The sequence below is a fragment of the Mytilus californianus genome, unplaced genomic scaffold, assembly GCF_021869535.1.
Source record: "Mytilus californianus isolate M0D057914Y unplaced genomic scaffold, xbMytCali1.0.p SCAF_7, whole genome shotgun sequence".
NCBI classification, from domain to species: domain Eukaryota; kingdom Metazoa; phylum Mollusca; class Bivalvia; order Mytilida; family Mytilidae; genus Mytilus; species Mytilus californianus.
In genome coordinates this window covers 11,213,474-11,229,072 of record NW_026262723.1, presented here as the reverse complement: position 1 = coordinate 11,229,072, position 15,599 = coordinate 11,213,474, and the positions used below count along the sequence as shown (strand labels likewise).

The 15,599-nt window shown below is 32.6% G+C and overlaps 1 protein-coding gene across 2 annotated transcripts; it reads right to left on the bottom strand.

Moving 5' to 3' along the window:
* Positions 1-2,237: 2,237 nt before the first annotated feature.
* Positions 2,238-13,963, bottom strand: LOC127708340 (uncharacterized). 2 transcript variants are annotated; one of them, XM_052213195.1, is made up of 9 exons: positions 13,887-13,963; positions 12,816-12,887; positions 11,128-11,246; positions 10,458-10,614; positions 9,407-9,529; positions 8,691-8,849; positions 7,353-7,634; positions 6,798-6,870; positions 2,238-5,031 (listed from the first exon to the last, which is right to left on the bottom strand). In XM_052213195.1, exons 1-9 carry the CDS (start codon positions 13,936-13,938, stop codon positions 3,840-3,842), a joined length of 2,229 nt encoding a protein of 742 aa, XP_052069155.1. In that variant the 5' UTR covers positions 13,939-13,963; the 3' UTR covers positions 2,238-3,839. The 2 variants fall into 2 exon arrangements, 1 of the variants encoding a protein (XP_052069155.1); XR_007985243.1 differs by lacking the exons at positions 2,238-5,031; positions 6,798-6,870 and having other exon boundaries at positions 7,616-7,634; positions 8,691-8,787.
* Positions 13,964-15,599: the final 1,636 nt, after the last annotated feature.

Here is a 15,599-nt window from a genome sequence, read left to right as displayed (position 1 = left end):
TTGAAAAAGCGCATGTACTATGCTGTATTAAATGATACAAAACTCCGCCTACATGATAAAAGGAAATGACATTTACTGATCATTTGTGTTTACTAAACATTCAGACTTTATGTCAGGATTTCTTGTTTTGTCCTTAACTATGGTTTCAAGAGTTTCAAAAAAGTTAATGAAAGAAACAAAGGTATTGATAAGTGGACACAGCGAATAAAAGAAAAAAAAATACCACAAAAAAAGGTAAATTAACTCGGTTGCTCCGGAAGGGTAAACATTTAATTTTCTACTAGTGGCATACGTTGTGTTGTAAAACACAGGCACTTGTCTCAGCATCCCCCACCTATATACCTTATAATATAACACACTTATGTTATATTAAGGTATAAAGGAATTTTTTTTCTGAGACAAGTGCCTGTGTTGTAAAACCCGAGAATAAGTCCCACCAGGTGTGTAACAATAGAAGAAAAAGAGGACATGACGTTTGTGTAGATCTAAACTAAAAAAATGAATTTAGCCCTTGTCCTTAAACTGCTAGCAACACCACCCTAAATCAGAGTAATGACGTGCACAATTGTTGCTTCAAAGAAATGTATACTTCACAATAGACCACTTTCGAGTTATGTCCTTCACTGGGAAAAATCGTCAGTTATGTTCGCCTTTGTGACGTCATTTACCAGATAGAAGGGATCGCCTGTATCCCTGCACTATTAAAGTTCATCAAGCGTCTTTGTGATCGTCATTATGCAGGATAAACTAAAAAATAATGTTTGTTCCGTAGGTACTTAATCACAATTCCCTAATGACAGCAGTGCTGATTATCAATTATGAGAATTTAATTTGCCGAATAATTCGTACAATAAAGCATCATATTTTTTCAACCGCTCAATCAACTTGGGAAAAAAGTGACGATGCCCCTAAACGCACGAATGATTTTCACTAAAACCAAAGTTTTTGACGGAAAAGCAGCGAACTTGAAAGTGGTCTAATAGGTTGAAATCTGAAGTATATTACATGCTAATATAGGTCTTTTTATATCACAATAAATTGCCAATTATATCCCTTAGAGCGAACAAAATATTATGTCGTAGATATTTTGATAGTCATTCATTAAAACAATGCGACTTGTACCAATTGGGGTGAACAATTTATAGTTATAAACGAGACTAAGCTGTTTCTATATATTATATACACATTTTTTACAATGCAGTTCTGTAAGTTCTAGTTATAATGGTGCCGTCAATCCATTTTTTTCTTTGAAGTGGCTGAATAAAATCATCTATGAATACCAGCCACCGAATTGAGTACAAAAAGAGTGATTTCATTTAGCAGGTTAAGTACTATGAAACTGCCACCATTCTTTGATACGGTGTTTTATTGTTGACAATTATTGTCCAACTCCAACACATTTGTGACTGAAATTAACAGAAATTATCAAAGATCAGCAATAAACACAAAATTCTTGCAATAACCAAAATAAAACAAACAACAATAAAAAAAATTGTCGTATAGAAATATATAAAATAAGGAGATTTGGTATGATTGCCAAACGACAAATATCCAACAGAGAGAAAAAAAAAACTTTGTAAACAAATAAAGATCACAGTATGGCGTTCAACAATGACACCCATACCGTTATATAGTAATCTATGAAAGACATTGGCTTGACGAAATATGAAACAAATCAAATGAGAAAATTAATGGCCTGATTTATATTAAAAAAAAAAACAACACACAAATGGTAGTCACCTTCGAATTACAGGTTCTTGACTTTGGTAAGGGACATAACAAACTGTGCGGGGTTAAAATGTTTGTGATCGCTCAACCTCCTTCTGACCAGGCACCATGGCGTTACAGAACAACATAACAACGCACTAACAATCCTTTGTGAAGGGATTGACTCATCAAATCGGCACAAAAATCAGGCCGTTAGTTTTCTCGTTTGAATAGTTTTACATTTGTCATTTCGGGGCATTTTATAGCTAACTATGCGTAATGGGCTTTGCTCATTGTTGAAGGCCGTACTGTGACCTATAGTTGTTAATCTCTGTGTCATTTGGTCTCTTGTGGAGAGTTGTCTCATTGGCAATCATACCACATCTTTCTAATTTTTTTATTATAAAAAGCACACAAAATTCACAAAAGTAGTAAAAACACAAAGTACCGATCAAAGAGTTCTCGTATTTTAACCCCACCACCACCACAAAAAAAAAAAAATAAAAAAAAAAATAAAATACAATAAAACATTTCGTACAGTATATTATAATCACTAAAATATGACAGCAGATATATACAGCGTAGTTGTCTTAAGATCTTAAATACACTCAGTCTAAGAGAATTTATCAAACTTCCAAGACTTTATTGATAAGATTATGTAAATTCATTAAAATTATATACTGAATGTAAACTCAACAGTGCTCCGGTCCTTGCAATAGTTCAATCTATTTTGCAAGTTGCTGCATTTGAAATTTGCAATGGAAACCAAAGGACCATATGTTCATTCTTGACGCTTCCAGCATTCCCACACGCCATGGTTTAACAATCATTCGATGTACTGTACTGATCAGATTAATTGTGGGTGGCCTTGGTTCATCTTCTGTTTTCATTAATTTGTAGTTTACATTTGCTTTGAAATTCAATTTAACTGTATTGTGAATCTTTATTATAATTTACACTGCACACGACACGCAAGTAGAAAAACAATATTTTTAGCAGAAATTTGAAATAACTATATTATAATTAAAGAAACGAAATCTATCGACAAAAGTTTACACACCACTCTTAGACAGATATTCTGTCAGGAAACTGTCAAATAGTTTGCAGAAATAATTAAATGTTTCCAATGCTCATAAAAAAACATGCGAGGATAACAAAATAGTCAAAACAAGAATGGGTCCATAGTACACGGATGCCCCACTCGCACTATCATTTTCTGTGTTCAGTGGACCGTGAAATTGAGGTCAAAACTCTAATTTAGCATTACGATTAGAAAGATCATATATCATAGGAAACATGTGTACTAAGTTTCAAGTTGATTGGACTTCAACTTCATCAAAAACTACCTTGACCAAAAACTTTAACCCGAAGCGGGACAGACGGACGAACGGACTGACGGACGGACAGACGGACAAACGAACGGACGCACAGACCGAAAAACATAATGCCCCTCTACTATCGTAGGTGGGGCATAAAAATATAACTGAATAGAAAAATTAATGAAAAAAAAATCCTGTACACATTATATATAAATATGTGACCTACAACTGGTCAACACAAATTCTTTGATAGTATTAAAAATTAAATTGTATTTCAATTCGTCTTGATAAAAATGCATATCCTCATTAAGTACTGTCATGCATTGCACACAATTTATTTAACACATAAATGAGGGTCTGGATGGGGTACTTTATTTCTTTATTCTTTAATCTTTTAATCAATTTTTTTCTATTCTTTATGTATTTTGCCTATTATTCTCTATTCGGTATATTTTATCACACTATTATTCTCTATTCTTTTTTTTGGGTCTATGTTTTGTCTATTTTCTAATTTTTAGCCCTTTATTCTGTTCTTTTTGTCCAGTATTCTCTATTCTTTAAACCCCATCCGGATCCTTGTGAATAGGAGCAACTTGGCATATTTCGTTTACTCGTCGACGTAAAAATTAAAATTATTGAAAATCTCCAGTTTTCTTTTTTTTTTTATATTCTGTATTTGCGACAGTAAAATCAACGATTAAAATTTGTACCTTATGATATATAAAAATAAAATAAAGTCATACTTCAACTGTAGGACGAGTTGTTTTTAGATGTGCATAAAAAAAAAGCAGCCAAATTTAACAATTGCATTTATCAGGCTACAGGTTCAAAGTAGACGATTTCCTTTTCTTCTGGAGGTTCTCTTGGATTCGGCAATGGTTTGGCTAATTGGTATGGAGATATTAGTGACGATTTTGTATTCGATCTGTATGTTTTCTTAAGTCCTTTGCTTTCTATGAAATGTTCAGATGCCAAGTTGCTGCACCTGTTTGTATTAACAAGAGGAGATGCAAACTCATAATGAACTGGAAGACCATGACGCTCATTGGATTCAATAAGTAATGACTGAGTATTAGCTGCTGGCCTTCCGACAGGATTTGGTACGTCATATTCGTCTTCAGTGGTAGCTACTGTCTGTCGTCGAATCTTTTTGATAGATTTTGGAATTTTTAGTAATTTTGACTTAATACCCTTTCTTGTAATTTTTCTTAGGAAATGACTTCCTCTTCTTTTTGCCTTTTCATTTTCTGACATTGGTAGTTGAGGTGTAGCATAAATATTGTTGTCCGTATCTTCGCCTGTAACACTGTTGTGCAGAATAATGTCGGGAGGATTTTCAGTCTTCCGTAAAGATGTTTCTATCTCACGTGAACGGATTGTATCTGCAATACTCAACCCCCTGCCGCCTGTCATTATAAACCCCCCTATTCCAACTGGCAAACTTGGACGATATTTATAGTTAACCCATGGTTCAGTTTTTCGTTGTTCTTTCTCTTGTGTTGGTTGATCATATACATACTGTTTATGATTGATCATAGTCTCTTCGTATGCCTCGGTTTGTGATTTTTCTTTACGACGGAAAATTGACGAACGAAATCCTAATGAAAACCTCTTCTTCGGACTGGGTTTCAGTTTAGAGTTTTCTTTTCTGTTATCAGACGATTTACCCCAAGGGTCTTCATATTTTACAGTTTTGTCGTCGTCGCTTTCTTGCACGTTCTGTTCCTTTGTTTTGTCAATACAAAAGTTCAGTTCTTGATAACCTGACACACAAGCTTGCCTAGCTGTAGGAAGGTTAGTCTTTGAATATATTCCTGCTTCATCATAAATGTGTTGATTTATATGTAACGTCGACAGATTTTGTTTGTGGAATACGGCTTTTTGATTTGATGGATCTAGATATACAGGTCGATTTTCTTTGAACGCATCTGTATCATCGCTTGAGTGTTCTGCCTTTACATTTTGTCTATTTGATAACTGTTCATTCCTGTTTAGAGAACCATTCCTATTAAACATAGAATATAAAACATAAGAAGATATGGTATGATTGCCAATGAGACAACTCTCCACCAGAGACCAAATGACGTATAATTAAGCAACTTTAGGTCAACGTTCGATCTTCAACTATGAGCAAAAACCCATACGACACAGCAAGCTATAAACGGCCTATTTTAACTTATTTAATATGAAATCGAAGAACATTTAGAAGTAAGGTTTGATAGAAGGGGCCAAGTTTGTGATCAAAAGTAAGCCCAGAAGAGCATAGTATCCATGTATGTTACTCGGTGATACATGTAAATTTGTACAGAAGATAGAAAAGGGAATACTTTTGTGTTTTAACCTCCTTGATTTCATGGCAAATTTGTGTTTAAGTAGTTTACATGGACTGTTTTAGTTTCAATTCAACACTGTGTCTTGCATTTTCGTGAATATGATTTCTAACAATTTATGCAAATGTATATGTTTTACGTGTCAAATGGCATGTTATTCTTATTATGAGCTCCACTGATACATGTGTACATGTAGTGATGTAAGTTGCCTTAAGAATGTGTCAATCGTTTTATTTTGTGTCCTCTGACTCCAAGAAAGAACTTTTAATGACTCTACCATATACAAAATCTTTTCGGATGCAAATACTACAGACATGAAAGTAATTTTATCTAATTTTGCAATTGCTTGATATGATGTTCACTATTGGTCCGGGGACACAGTTATCGTCCGTTGATTTTTGTTAACTAGAGTCCCTAGTGTGGACAGTGTCTAACTTGCATTTTTTTTTTTTCATACACCTTCCAAATTTATTTATTCATATTATTGTATAAACTAGCAAGTAGAGGGATAAATTACATGTAAAAAAAAATGGGCATGATTTTTTTTAGATACAGTGGTGATTTGGTAAAGTTTGAAAAGGTCAAACATTAGAAGGTCTGAAGCTGTCAAACTGAATTATAGACCCCAGTAACATAAAATTTACCCTATTTTGAGTTAAGGCGATTAACTTTTTTATTGTTTTGGTAGAATTTGTTCCAAAAGTAGTACAATACACTGTAAAAATCTGTTTTAGATAGAGCAGGTACGATTTTTTTTCAATTTACGTTTCGTTGTCTAAAAGAAATGCACTTCGAAAAAACTTTGTTCTTTGGCCTATTAATGTAAATCTTTGCAAACGTGGAATAAACCTTTTTTTTATTGACATGTAAACAGTAATGGTTTTTTTGCGACATAAATCCATTTAACAATAAATTGGTAATCAGTTTTAAATTGTATAAGAAAAAATGGGATATCAGTTTCACGTACAAAAATGATAATCTTATGCTAACACCAAGAACAATCGGATTTTAGATTGCAATTAAATTTTTTCTTAAACTTATGACGTGTTCATAAAAAAATATATATTCATATATAGATATAATAAGATGTGGTATGAGTGCCAATGAGACAACTCTCCATCCAAGTCACAATGTGTAAAAGTAAACCATTATAGGTCAATGTACGGCCTTCAACACGGAGCCTTGGCTCACACCGAACAGCAAGCTATAACGGGCTCCAAAAATGACTAGTGTAAAACAATTCAAACAGGAAAACCAACGGTCTAATCTATATAAAAAAACGAGAAACGAGAAACACTTATGAACCACATCAACAAACGACAACCACTGAACATTTATAAGCAAAATGAAAAAGACCGGAGGTTGTGTTTGAAAGAAAATGGTTTGGAAAATATAACTAAACTGAACAGGATACTAATCAGTTAAAAAAATGATTACTTGCCATTTTTCTCTGATCTTGAACAAACACACCAATAATACCAAAATGGAAACGCAGGAAGAAAAAATACCTAGTACTGTAAAAAAATAATAAACAATGCTGTTTAGGTATATTTTTAAATGTTAAAGCCATTTGTGAAACAGTATCTTCTTACCCGTCCGAATAACCCAAGAAAAACCCCGGTTTTTGGTTGGGTCTTTAGTTTTCTATGTAATGGTTTGTGGACATGCCTTTTCGTCATTTGTTGCGTTTTCTTTCCGATGTCAGTTTCTCTTCGACTTAAGAGTTTTAAATTTCCCCATCTGCGGCCTTTTTATTTTTTATCATCCCCAAGATTATCGCGGTATTTTTATATATTTTTTTGTTTTATTAATGTATGGGTTTTTTGTTGATGTCCTTTTTTTGCAATTGTTAGACTTTTCAGTCCTTTTGTTGTTTTTTTTAATTCATTCGTTTCGTCTTGTTTTTTTTTCCATAGATACTTTTGAAGAATACATGTCTATTTGTTTGTTTAGTTATTTTATTTGTTGTGTGTTTATGTTAAAAAAATATACTGACCCACACAAAATATACCACATTTTATGTCATCAGGGTGATCTTCACTTTTCATTGATTTCGATATAGTACCAGATTGTGTGACTCCTTCTTCCTTTGCAAAGAACGTTGATATTTTTGTGGGAAGATTTGCAGATGTTCCTACAGATGTAGTTCTCTCTGTTGTCATAGTGTCCTGTTCAAAAGTTCTTGCAGGTGTGATTGTAGTCTCTTGTTTGGAAATATCTTGTGTTGATTTAACCGGATATGATCTTGTAGCAGTCGACGTGTAAATAATCGTCTCCTCTAAAAAAATGTGCACAATATAAAATCATATTAATATTATTCATTACTAATATTTACAACTATTATAACATCTTACAATATCCATCTATGTTTGGAATAGTTATCAAAGGTACCAGGATTATAATTTAATACGCCAGACGCGCGTTTCGTCTACATAAGACTCATCAGTGACGCTCAGATCAAAATAGTTATAAAGCCAAACAAGTACAAAGTTGAAGATCATAGAGGACCCAAAAAGTTGTGTCAAATACGGCTAAGGTAATCTATTCCTGGGATAAAAAAATCCTTAGTTTTCAAAAAATTAAAAGTTTTGTAACAGGAAATTCATAAAAATGACCATATAATTGATATTCATGTCAACACCGAAGTGCTGACTACTGGGCTGGTGATACCCTCGGGGACGAAACGTCCACCAGCAGTGTCATCGACCCAGTGGTGTAAATAGTTATCAAAGGTACCAGGATTATAATCTAATACGCCAGACGCGCGTTTCGTCTACATAAGACATGGAACCTTCTTCCACAAATTCGTTTAAGGTAAGTTGTAGTTTTCCTAGTCTAGATCAGTTTACGCACAATCCTAGTGGTATTAAACAAAAGATATTTGAGATCATATTTGAGTTATTTGATATGTATATGTTCTTACGATGACTTTTCGTTTTATTAAATTTGTTTCATATGGTAACTCTGTAAATTTGGGAAGACCAGACGACCTTGGTGTAAATGGTCTAGGCGCACGCCCGATATTTCACAAGAGCAACACTGAAATGTCATCCCGAATAATTACTTTTGTAATACTACAATTTACTTTTTGAATGATACGAATAAAAGAAATGATGGTCAAACACCAATAACCCTCTTCATACAATTCTACCAATCTCTGAAATAAACAGTCTTTATTAAATGTCAAACATTTAAAGGACTGAAACATATTTTTTTGTTTTATCAAATTATCCTATCAACTATAACAGAGAATGGCAAACAACAACAACAACAACAACAATGGTTTCTGGTGTCATTTTTAAAAGATAAAAAGATGGTAAATAGATGTACCTACCATGACGGTCAATAAGTTGCCTAAATGTTCCAACCCAATAATATATGTTGTCTTCTGTCTTCTGAGGTAGATTTTCGCTAAAGTTCATCATTTTTTTCTGTAAGTTTTCACAATAGAGTTTTGCTTGTTTGAATGTCAATTTCTGTTCAACAGGTTTATCTTAAATAACATACAGTATAATATGTTATTTTGATGACTATAGTATGTTTTGGATGTTTTTTTTAAATCATTTTCAAACAAAGAGAGGACTTTTTTGACTTTGCGGAATACATTTCCAGTGTAAAGAGATTGATCGCCTCGATATAGCTTTTCTGTGCTAAGGTGGTGGTAAGCAAACAACAATAAATCAATCAACGACAAAATTTGATTGACTGATACTTAAATAATGAGCGATTTGATTAAAACGATATGGAAGGAAATTGTAAAAATTGTGATCTTTAGAAGCAAACTATTATAATTTTGAATGTTGATTGATATGATGTTCACAGTATACTCATGTAAATTAAGGCTATGATATTTGGTTTTTTCTTGTAAATGGAACTTATTCCAAATGTTCAATTATAATAATTTTCACTATTGCAAAAAAAAATATTTTTAAAGGCGATTTTTGCAACAGTACATGTTTTCAATAAAAAAATTAAAAAAAAATAAAAGATGAAACCACAATTGCAAATTATTACATCCATGCATTGGGAATTCTATCAATTAATACTAACGATGTCCACTGCATATAAACGGAACAGCCTGGTCACATGACATTTGTTTTATTTCCTTATGCGTTTTGTTTTTACTGACAGTTAGACAGTCGAAGTCCTTATCGATGACATCGAGAGGTAAATCTGCAAAATACAATATCATGATCATATAATAATTTCCTGTAGTACATACATTGCACGTTTTATATATAATATATCATTTATTTACAGTACTTAAGAACATCAGACAGACTGGGACAGCGGGATTATTCTTATATAATATTTATATTTTATGAAGCACCTTTTATTGACACAGATCGTTCCGGAATAAAAGTATGGTAAAATCATTAAAAATGTGAGAGGTGACAGAAATGTAGAAAAAGTATTCGACTGAATCCTCATATTCTTTATATAACTCAATTGTACAGTCATGCAAAACTGTTTTGAGATGTTTCTGTGACTGAAACATATACACATGAACCGGAGAATACAATTGTTATTCAAGCTAAGTAAAATTAAACTTTGCTGTGTTTAACCTTGTTTTTAACGTTTTATAAACAGACATGTATGATTTAATAATTAGTGTATATTACTTCCGGACAAATAGCAATTAATTTCGGTTTGTGGGAGATGACCGCCATAAACTTAAAAAAAAACATATACAACACAGTTGATTTCCTAGTGCAAATTATCTATTTCAAAAGGACCTTTTCGCCAAAAGCTTGGAAAGCCGAAATAAGCAAGAAGGATCTATGTGGAAAAAGCATAAACGTTAAAATGGACTTTATCTGAGGAATTTCAACCTTATTTTAAGACCAATTGTTTTTTTTCAAAAGCCAATACATAAGAACTTAAAATTTTAAAGTAGTTTTCAATAAAACTCAAGACCATGAGTATAGTAAAGTTTCACGATCATGGTTTTTTTTTCCAAATGATAAAAAAGTTTGCTATTACTGCCATCTATAATGTTCACCGTGCAATATGATTGACGCCATATTTGATGTAGCAATATCAGAAGAAAATAAGGACGTATAAATATGTACTTGAGGCATGATAATTCTTCTTTATTTACCTTCATCATGCCTATATAGATTGGCATACTTCATATCTATGGAACCACAGTACATTTTGTCTGAATAGTTGGGACACTTTCTGTAACATCTGTTCGACACACCACCTTTCGTGAATTTCTTAAATGTTGCTTCTTTGAAACAGAAACAATTGAAATCCTAAAAACGGATAGACACTGTATATTATTATCATGTAAAATAGTGAAGTTTGGTTTTCAATCTAAAGGAGGGAAGAGTGTACCTATATATGTTTTTGAAATGCCTTATGTACAATGCATTTATACAAAGGATGACGTTGTTATCGTAAGAGCAAATATCAACAGTTTTATAGTTCGCAAAAAACACAATTTGTCTCGATGGCAATCGTATCACATATTTCTACTATTTTCATATTTATTATGATATAATGATTTGTACACCATAATTGATACAATTAATAAGCACGCTTTTGTAGACGAAACGCGCGTCTGGCGCAAATATATAAAATTTCAATTCTGGTATCTATGATGAGTTTATTTGCAAACCTTAAACTTTGTAAAAGCTAGTCTAGAGCTCTTCTTTACAGAAAGTGAATATTGAGTATACAATCCATATAACTAAAAACTTGAAAATCAATGTTCCAGCAATTTTGTTTGATGATAATCAGAACAAAATTAAAAATGGAATACTTGCAAGTAGAGCGAAGAAATTCCAGTTTTCACACTGTCTAGAACATGTTTTAGGTTGGTTGTTGGTTATGTTTGTCAATTTGACACTTGTCGAATCTCCCAATCCAGTAACACTGAAACAACCTAAGATGATAATTTGAAAATAAAAGTATGTATTAGATGTAAGCTTCTCGTATCTGAGGGCATTAGAAAAATCTGAAACGTATCGCCCAAACAACAGATGAAGAAATTGAAGATAAACGATTGACAATAAATGCAAAAAACCACATTAAAGGCTAAAATTAATTTTAATGTTGGTACTTCCTTTTGTACAGACCAATGATAATAGGTTTTTAATATTGAAGACTTGATTGCTTTAATAGGCCACTAGTCTAATATCAACATGTTAAGATATAGTCTGTAAAATAAATTCGTTACAGAGTGTGCTAGTGACCCAATACGATATATACGGGGTCAGTAAATTTCATACGGAGTGTTCGCTCTCACCCCATATGAAATTTACTGACACTGTATCTATACTACTAAAATAACGAGGTCCAATCTGTATGCCGACGTAAAAACGACGAATCAAAGAATTCATTATATGGGACAATGGTGTTGATTAAAAATTACACAATTCCAGACCCTTTTGTTTTCCACATAATTAATAATACTGGTCTAATCCGACACCGATACCAAAAGTATATGTCACATGTAGTTTCCGGTTGTAGTAAGAAAACCAGGACGGGTTCAAACAGAAAGATTTTGAAAGCAGAGAAAACTGTGCACCTGATAAACAGTATGACTGTATCAGATAACAATACGAATACTAAAAATCCAGGCTTAAAATAAGGCGTAGATACTTTCCAATTTGTTAGCCAGCATGACGAAAACCCGTCGAATCAAAGAATTCCACTTGATATATAACTAATATAGGACAATGGTGTTGATTAAAAATTATACCATTCCAGGTCCTTTTGTTTTACACATAATTGATATTGCCAATGATTTACAAGTTCCGAGTCGAATCTGATACCGATACCAATAGTATATGTCACATGTAGGTTCCGGTTGTAGTGAGAACACCAGGACGGGTTCAAACAAAAAGATTTTAAAAACAGAGAAAACTGTGCACCTTATAATCAGCATGGCTTTATCCGATGACAATACGAATACTAAAATTCCAGGCTAAAAATAAAGCGTAGGTATTTTAATTCAGTCACAGACCCGCGATGTCGCGGGTGTGTTCTAGTATATCGTATTAGGGCATTAGTGCACTGTGTAACTAATAATTTGTCAGGTTATTTGATACTAATGAAATCATAGTTCTCTTCTACGTGGATCTGTATCATTTGGTGCATTTTGTGCGTTATTATATGATAAAACTTTTTCTTTTGAGGGAGTTGTTGGGTATCTGTCAACATTTATCAGTCAGAAAATCCCAACGACAATATTTTCAAAATACATAAATATGGGACTAAACCACTCAGCAGTTAGCCGACGTTCGAAACTCGTTAGTCCCTTTGGAATATATTTACCTATCACTGAACAAAATAATATAGTGAATGTATTAAATAATAAGGAATTAAAAATAAGATATTCACGTTAAACTATCATGTGTAAAGAAATATAAAAGATATAAATAACTATATTGTATACATGTACATTTTATTTCTCTGGTCTGGTGACAGGAAATATTTTTATCATAATTACCTAAATGAGTCATCCATTTTGTTTTCAAATGTTGCAAATCCTGTGAATTTATTTGTTGAAGTTTTGCTAAAGCTGGAACAAAAAAGAAACATATGAACTCCGTAATCTGAGAGTAATACATTTAAGAAGACTATTGGTGTCAGGACCATGATCGGCTACATTTTTGAAAGTTTGTCAAAAAACTTATTGTTTACGTTCGAAGCACACTGCATGCTAGAATTCACTTTTGAGGAATGCTCTAAACCAAAATATGAGAAGGTACAATGACAATCAATAGATAATAAAATACAAACTCAATAAACAATCATAAACTTCAAATACAAATAAACACCAAATAGATTGTTAAATATTGTATTTAATATAATCTCGAACATCGCTTGTGATGACAAATAACGAACCAGAAAAGATAAAGAAAATATGCGCAAAAGACATTACATCACGAACATACAATTGTTTAAGGTCGTAGCTTAAATTGTGTTGCTAAATTCAAGATGCATTGCATGTTCTTCTAATAGCTTTTATTAATTAGGAACTGCATATATTTGTAAACCCAGCCTACGATAATAGAGGGACTCGATTTCTTCTGATCTGTGTGTCTGTCCCGCCGTCCCGTATCACGTTATAGATTTTAGTCCGGGTTGTTTTTAATGAAGTGTTATGATTACGCTCAGAAGGCACCAAAGAAAAAGCAGGCAATTAACCCTTGTATTGTAATATTTGACCATGAAAACATTGCTTGTTTAAGGCATCATATGTCGGTTATTACTAGCATCGAATAGATGGAAAGAAAGAATATACACCAATAAATAATAACTGTTTTGAATTCGAAAGTATAATAGCTCATCCGCTGCTCGCTGCTCTCGACAGTAATTTGATAAAACAAACTGTAAAATGAAATTGGTACGTGCTTTTCTCTAAAATAACAATTATTATATCAAATGATAATTTATCATTTTCAATCTATCTATTGTTTTTCGCTAGGCTTCAAGTTATTCACACAGCACATTACTTACGAGTAAAAATGAACCTTTGCTTTTGAAAGTGAAATCATTTAAACAATATAATGCTTACCAAACGTGATGTAGAAAATGAACATACATGTTAAAGTTGCTGTTTTAGCCATTGTTTATAAACTAGTACTTAAACGACTTTCCTATCATAATATGTTGAACTTTACAAGGAAATAATTCATTCTCTCATAGACATCAAAAACTTGTATCATACATTTATATCAGTATCACATTATTTCCGTTAATGTTTTCCGAAAATCAACAATATCAAGGAGAAAAATATTATTTTAAAATACTCTCACAAAAGTATTATTTGGCGAACAAATAATTTAATGGAGAAACTATACGTTCAAAATATCGTTGACTGCTATTTGCCATAATCATTTTTGTTATTGTTGTAAGCACAAATCTATTGTTTTTTTTCTTTAAATTGTGTCACTTTTTGTTAAATCGGGGCCTTTGAAGCTTACTTTACGGTATGGAATTTGCTCATTAATGAAGTACTGTGATTAAGACCTAGTAGTCCTTTGTTAATTTATGTATCATTGTCATTTTGCTTAGTTTCTTTTATTACCTATTCTGACATCGGACTCGCGCATCTTTTAAACTGAGTTTTACTGTGCGTATTGCTATGTGTTTTTTTATCATACATTGGCTAGAGGTATAGGGGGAGGGTTGAGATCTCACAAAACATGTTTAACCCCGCCGCATTTTTGCGCCTGTCCCAAGTCAGGAGCCTCTGGCCTTTGTTAGTCTAGTATGTTTTTTAATTTTAGTTCATTATATGTTTTGGAGTTAAGTGTGACGTCCATTTACACTGAACTAGCACTCACTTTTATTTAGGGGTCAGCTGAGGACCACCTCCGGTTGCGGGATTTTCTCGCTGCATTGAAGATCCATTGGTGGCCTTCGGTTGATTTCTGCTCTTTGGTCTAGTTGTTGTCTCTTTGACATATTCCCCATTTCCATTCTCAATTTTATCTGTATTTGTTTACATCTCTTGTAGATATTTGTCTCTTTATCTTATGTTCATATGTACCTATACAGAACCAAAGGAAAAAGAAGAGATATAATAAACTTCTGCCATGAATTCTTGACATTTACAATTAAATCAAATGAGAACAGTATCTTTTCGATAAACATGTAATATGTTTACACAATAAGATCCATATAAATTGTGTGTAATTTTCAATTTTATCTTAAACATGACGTACTTGTATGTACAAAGCTATGGACGTTTGCATTAAGAACCTACTTGATTAATTTGAGTTTTTTTATGGTTTTTATATCATACTTGACACTTTTTTACTTACATTGTAATGACAACTCATAATAAGTTTTCCTCCTATATACCTTAATATAAAATTTTCAGAGACAAGTACCTGTGTAAATTATCTATCATGTATTGCTTTATATAAAATTTCGAAAATTGTAGGAAATGGGAATTTTAAAATGTCCCCAGATGAAGGTTAACTAGGAAAAGTGCTCTTAGTGTATCAATGCACTGAATCTAAAACTTGTTATCTCTTTTATAGTCGAGATTATTATCTGAGGTAGAAACGTATTTAACAAATGGGAATTTTACCGGACTGTCAAAATACCTCGACTAATCAAAGTTTTCGACACAACTGAGTTCGAGGCAACGATATTCGAATGTACTAGCACCGAGTCGATACAATTACTGGTAAGATGTTACATGTCTTCTCCGAGGTTATTATTAGCCACGGCTTTCACATGATTACAAAAGATCGTAAATAAATAAATATTCCGTTGA